The sequence below is a fragment of the Pteropus alecto genome, unplaced genomic scaffold (genome assembly GCF_000325575.1).
Source record: "Pteropus alecto unplaced genomic scaffold, ASM32557v1 scaffold213, whole genome shotgun sequence".
NCBI classification, from domain to species: domain Eukaryota; kingdom Metazoa; phylum Chordata; class Mammalia; order Chiroptera; family Pteropodidae; genus Pteropus; species Pteropus alecto.
The window spans coordinates 18,484-24,997 of NW_006434829.1; the positions used below are offsets into that span (position 1 = coordinate 18,484).

Consider the following 6,514-nt stretch of genomic DNA (forward strand, 5'->3'; position numbering starts at 1 on the left):
GCGCCCCCAGAGAAGGGCCCTCTGCTCCCTGCCGAGGGGCGATCGCTGGGCGGGGACCCCGGGGAGGGCGTCGCCGACTGGACGAGAAGTGAGCGGAGCGGTAACCGAGCGCCCTGCCGACCGGACGCGGGAGAAGTGGCGGGGCGATCGTTACGAGAGCCCTGCCTTTTGGCCAGGGGACAGAAGCGGCCACGGTGACCCGATATTAGGACGGCCCCGCTGACCGGACCGCTGGGACAGTCGCCCTGATCGGATGGGGGCGCTGCGGGCGGGCCGATCCCTGGGAGGGCCCTGCGGGTGAGACGCGGAGAGACGCGGAGAGACGCGGGCTCCCGGGGAGAGACGCGCCAATTGGACAGGGAACGAGACTCGTGATTGGACAAGGCCCAGAAGCGGCGGAGCGATCGCTTGGAAAAGCTTTGCTGATTGGATGGGGACAGAAGGAGGATGAGCAAAACAGCCGAGCCTTGCGGACTGGACGGAGGGGCCCAGGGAGCCCGCCCGGGTTCCCGGGAGCAGTAGGTCCCTCCCACCCCTTCGCGCCCGTTCCCTGCGAGCACCCCGCCTCCGCGTCCCCCGCCTCCGCAGGTCCTGGGCTCCGTGGGCGTCTGCCTCCTTAGTGCTGGGAGCTTCACAAAGGCCTTGACACTCCTCACCCTGGTACCCCGTGTCTGGCCGCAACAGGTGCTCAGTGAGCATCTGCGGAAGCCACACGCAACCGGGGCTGTCATGACCCCATGTGAGAAAACTAACCCCTCCACGTGTGCAGGCTGGACGGTCACGGTCGGCCAACCAATAAGCTCCTGTCCCTAGGAGAGGTCAAGGAGAGCCGGAGACCAGCAGCACCCTGGCAGACAGGCCCCTGGGGAGGTGTGGAGGGGGTGCCACCTAACGGTGGGGTTAGCTAAGAGGAGAGTTGCTTGGCCTAGCTCTCATAGGTCTTACCCGCTCAGCCCTGCTGGGGTTGGTGCTCACACCCGAGGCGAAGTCATGCAACTTCTGGCGAACCTCTCTGGGGAAGTTGCGGCTCTTCAGGCCATCAGGGCAGAGGGAGGGGGGCGGCGGGTTCCTGGATGCGGACAGTGAGGAGGTGGTTACAGGCGGCCCTTCTCCAGCATGTACCTCATGTGCTGTGCAACACTAGGCACCTCTGGACTTCCTCTCATCTCTCTGGCCGCTCCTCCTCCCCTCTCTCTATGCTGCAAAGTCCCAGAGGTCCGACGAGGGAGGGGACCCCTCAGCCTGGCCCACACTCTGCTCCACATGCTCAAAGATCTCGCCAGGGCTTCCAGTACCACGTGATGAGATGCCAAAGCTGACGAATGGCTGATAACTGTTGAAGCCGGATGAAGACACTGAAATGGGTTATGCTTTCCTATTGTGTGTATTTCAATTTTTGCAAAAGCAGACAATGACATATAACCAAACAGCACCTGTCTATATAAGACTTGATATCCAGACACCAACTGAACAGATCTCCGTGGATGTCAAAACATCCCACACATCCCAAATCCTAAGTGGAGCCTGATTCCCGGCTCCCAGAATCTTCCCCAAGGCCCCGTCCTGTGCATCTGTGAGAAACTACCACACTCCAGCAAAAGTGCTGAAGTCCAGCTTTATTCTTTCTTTTCCTCCGCCAATACATCCAGCAAATCCTTCAAAACCTATCTTGACACAACCCTAGAACCCTAAGAACCTCCTGCCTCTGCTCCTGCAGTGACCGTCTGCTGTAACTCCAATGTCACCCCCTCCTTATGCCCCCAGGGACCGCCATCCCTTCCTGAGCCCTGTCCTCCAAGAATTGGCCAGGCATGCACCGCTGCCCGCTCCTCACAGGAAAGAACCAGCACATCACAGGCCTCTTCCGAATGCATCTCTGCCTAGCATTCCTCACGCTGAATTATGGAATGTACTTTGTTTCCCTGACTACTCTCCATCCACACCCAATGTTGGCTCCGGAGAGCAGGGCCCAGTCTCCATCCCCAGCACCTCCAACAGCACCCAGCAATTAGGGGCTCCTCCACGAAAACTGCCTGCTGGTCGCCTAATCATTTGCTTTGCTATAGGACACTCTGGCAGGTTGTCAGCTCCTATATGGAGGGATATGACTGCATCCCTGAAGACCCCAAGGCCGATGAACCAGGCGAGCGCCATGGAAAAAAAAATCTCCGATCCAAAAGGAATCTCTCTTCTTCTTCCAGTAACTAGGCCATTGCCCAGGCCCCCGGGCTAAGGAATCGACCACGGCTTGGGCTGCCAGGAGCTAAGACAGGATTCCAGCCCTCCTGACCAGTGGGGAACACCCAAGATCAAGAACAGAGGCTCTCGGCTTCAGTGTCTGGGCCGGAATCCTGGCCTCGCGGTTCTCTCATGTGTAGCCTCAGGCAAGTCACTACTTTGTATGCCTCCGTTTCCTCATCCATGTGACGACAGTGATAATAATCAGTACTTGTAACAGGTACTTAGTGTGGATAACGGTCACACTGATAATTATTATTGACGTCGATTTAGTATCTATCGTGTGCCAGGCCACCTTCTAAGTACCACATGTCTCATTGATACTTGCAACCTGTCATCTGTAAGCCTTGGGATTGGCCTGACCACCTGCAGAGCCTGACTATGGATGAGGACCCAAAGCACATGTGTGGGCAGCTCCCACAAGAGGGGACCTGAGGAGAGTGAGTTCAGGGTGCCGCCTCCCTCCCTACGGGGTCCTCACTGGTGGGTGGTGATCCCTGCTCCAGCTAGAACTCTCTGCCTGGGTCCTGGCAGAGGGGGAGATGCGCCTCCAAGGCCAGCTGGGCAGGTGGCGGGTTGCCAGTGTCGGGCACGATGGCTGATGCTGAGTCTGTCGCCTTTTGCCTGACTTCCTGCCCTTGTCACCGGCCTCTCTCTTACTTCAGCTCCTGCGGTTTCGGATGGCACATCCCTTGGGAGCCCCAGGGAACAAGGGTACACAAAGGTCCACGGAGTACCTCTTCCTGCAGCGGAACTTTTGCACTGGGGTCAGCGTGGCCACACCCCGCCTCTTCATGACCAGCCCGTAGTGAATGTCATTCCACAGCCGCACCAGCTCCTGGCTGCCTCCTGGAACCCGGCAACCCTGCCAGAAAGAGCCTGCTGAGGTCTGGCCGCCCTCATCCACCCTGCAGCACTGCCATCGACCCGACCTGACCCCTGGGAAGAGCTGCTCAGTGCTGTGCCAGGGGCCAGTGCTCCAATCCCCACCGGGCTCAGCAGTGTGTCCCTGGTTGCCTAGCTGGCCACCACCATGTCCACACTTCCACCCTCCCACAAAGCTCCCTGATGATCGTAGCTCTGTCACTCCTTGCAGGTGAGGGACAAAGGGACGGCAGGTGACGGGCTGACAGCCACACACGAGGCAGAGCAGAGCCACATGGTCACATCTGAGGGTCCGAAGATTGCCCCATGTCTTACGTGGAAGACCTTTTCTTCCCACCCAGCAGCGCCAGCCCCTCGCGGCTCAGCGAGTGCACCCCAGCCAAGTGAGTCCTGGACTGTGCCCAGCGACAGCTCCGAGGCAAAGGGACGGCAGGTGACAGGCTGACGGCCACACACGAGGCAGAGCAGAGCCACATGGTCACATCTGAGGGTCCGAAGATTGCCCCATGTCTTACGTGGAAGACCTTTTCTTCCCACCCAGCAGGGCCAGCCCCTCGCGGCTCAGCGAGTGCACCCCAGCCAAGTGAGTCCTGGACTGTGCCCAGCGACAGCTCACTGGGTTCGTGTGACTTGTTCACATAATCAGACTTTAAAGGTGGCCAAGGACACCTGGCGTTGGCCTCCACCCAGACACTGCAGTCAGTGTGCGTGTTTCTTGCCTTTCACTCCGGTGTCCTCGGGACCATCCTGGGAGGGAGGTGCTCAGAATCACTGAGCTGTCCTGCCGCGGCACCAGATAAAGCCCATCACTGTGGGCTGTGACCGATGCAGCCATCAGGCTCGGGCACCACTGTCAGGAGTCTCCCTGCCTACGGAACGTGGCCCTGGGTGGGAAGCGCCCTTTCTTAGTGTGGTGGCCCCATTGTAGCGCTCATGTCTCTGTTTCATGTCATCTTGTCAGAAACACTTCTGCACCATCCTGACTTTATAATCCCTGATGTCATTCTCACAATTCGTCACGGATCGCCTTCGTGGCAGTTGCAACTCTAACTACGTTCCCTCGTTTCCTTCATCCATGTACTTGGACGGATTTTAGACACCAAGCCCCTCCACCATTCCAGGTGTTATGCTTGGTGTCGCGGCCCCTCACCACAGGGCCTGCAGTGCAGCGAGGAGAAGCAGATGAAGCACAAATAAAAAGGGGGTCAGAGAGTAGAACACGGGGTTGTAGTGCAGGATAAAGGGGACACTACGTAAGGCAGAAACCAGAAAGGCATCAACTAGCCACATGAAAAGACGGCAATAGACTCTGGCAGAGGAAATGGCATTTGCCAAGGTCCCGAGACAAAGAAATATCTTGGGGATTCTAGGAACAGCAAGAAAGCCAGCATGGCTACTGTGGAGGAAGCCAGGACAGAGTCTGGAGACAAGGCTGGAGAGCAGGAAGGCTCAGACTGCAGGCTCTGGGGCCGCTGCCCAGGTGTACCCCACAGTCTCGCCTGCAGCTTCACAACTTCCTCTGGCTGCACCATGAGGAACAGATCTAGGGGCAGGAGGTCACCACATGGCCGGGAGAGGAGGCAGTGGAAACAGAAAGAACTGAACGGAACAGTATCCTGGAGGTAAACGGCATGAATTATGCATGGGCTGTAACATGGAGTGAAACAGGGAAGAACAGGTCCCCAAATCCCTCATGTGAAACACTTTGAGCTGGACATACTTTGGAATTCAGAATTTCTCACACTTGAGGACAGAACGGCACATATCGAACTTAGTAAAGCGAGAGTGGACCATCCTCGCTCGTTTATGGCACCTCCCCCCGGCTTTCACCAACTCTGGGCCCTCCATCTTGTTCGGATGGCAGTGGGGGCTGCCCCTCCCTCTGCGCCCCGCTTCCCGCACGCCAGGCCTACCTCCAGCAGCCGGCAGGCGGCCTGGTGCTGCTCCTGCTGGGCCAGCGCGCGGGCACACACCAGGGCCACATCCACGTTCTCCAAAAGGTGAAAGCGGAACTGGCTGTCGAGCACAGCTGCGACCAAGGGCTGCACCTGGGCGGGGTCATCCTGGAGGTCCCGGCACAGCCTGCCTGTGAGGGTCACCAGCTCCTCCAAGGGTGGGCCAGCACCCCTGTTCCCCTGCAGCAGCTTCAGGAAGCTCTGCATTCTGCATCCAGTGGAGCCGTCTGCACACGAGATGACAGTCATGACGACGGCCAGCACTGACCACAGGCTGACTGCCCATCAATCCCCAGACCAGCTCTGTCGGGCGCCCCCTGCCACAGACACTCGCTTCCCAGAGAAAAGGCAGGGAGGTGTCAGAGGCCCACTGGCACGGCCTGAGTCCCTTCTCAACAGTTTGGTTCTCGGTCGTGAACCACTGAGCTAGATGCTATCACTGTGACAGTTCATCTCAGTCCTCTGAACGTTTCGTCTGTCACCTAGTGCCCGGCACACGGGCCCCACCCCAGTCCTCTAAAACCTCTCTGCCTCCACCATTTCCTTATACACCGGGTACCTAGGTCTTGTTTCATCCCTTCTCTGGGCTCGGTGGGGGCAGGGACCATGGGAGTGGGGTCATCAGGTCCCCCAGCACGGGCCAGATGGATACCAAGGCCTCCCCCGTGGTAGGGGGCGCCACGGGGCTGAGCCGGGGGCCTGCAGGAGCAGGACTAGTACCACTTGTTTTTAGCTGTTTTGATTTTGGAAAAAACCTGAAACATAATCTGAAAGGCGCCAAAACAAAGGTTACCCTAATCGCACAAATTAAAAAGTAAAAAACATTTTAAAAACCCTACACAACGAAATGAACCTTTGCTGAGCATTCCTGTGTGGCTCCTACTGAAGCGTGGGTTCCGTCACCTTCACACTGTGGGACCCTGTGGCAGCACTCGGTGTCCTCCTCTGCGGGGGGAGGACCACGGGCAGAGAGGCGAGGTAACTGGCAAAGGTCCCAGAGAGGGGACCCGGCAGGCTGGACTCAGGGCCAAGCAGAGAGCACTGGCCAGTTACACCCCAAGAGCCCACTATGCCCCCATCCGTCATCTCTGCCCCCCCAGACACACGCAGTGTGCTATGGCACAGAGGGTGCTCGTGACGACACCTAATCTGCTGGGACCGAGGGCATGTCCTAGTCCACAGATGGGCTCCTGCCAAGCGGCGGCACTTGTTTAACACCTTCCGGCCGTGGTCTTAGGCCGCACGCCGGCGACCGCTTTTTCAGGCATCACCCTTTGGTTCACTGTGACTCCGACTCCCATGAGGCTCCTCCTGGAGCCGAGGGGAACGGGCGGGCGCCGCCACCGCTCGCATCGCGGCTGCAGACGCCGGCCCAGGACCGCGGAGAAGGCGCCTGTGCGCGGCCTGGCGGCGTCGGCGCCGCAGCCTCCCGGGTT

At 58.8% G+C, this 6,514-nt stretch overlaps 1 protein-coding gene across 1 annotated transcript in view; it reads right to left on the bottom strand.

Annotated features, from left to right (window-relative positions):
- The window catches only part of ANHX (anomalous homeobox), a 14,313-nt gene extending 7,852 nt beyond the window's left edge, over window positions 1-6,461 (bottom strand). Inside the window, exons 1-4 of the mRNA XM_025045487.1 lie at window positions 5,037-6,461; window positions 2,976-3,103; window positions 946-1,069; window positions 657-699 (exon numbers count right to left, since the gene is read on the bottom strand). Of these exons, the coding sequence (XP_024901255.1) occupies window positions 657-699; window positions 946-1,069; window positions 2,976-3,103; window positions 5,037-5,327 (586 nt within the window). The 5' untranslated portion in view covers window positions 5,328-6,461. The remainder of the gene's footprint in view (window positions 1-656; window positions 700-945; window positions 1,070-2,975; window positions 3,104-5,036) is intronic.
- Window positions 6,462-6,514: the final 53 nt, after the last annotated feature.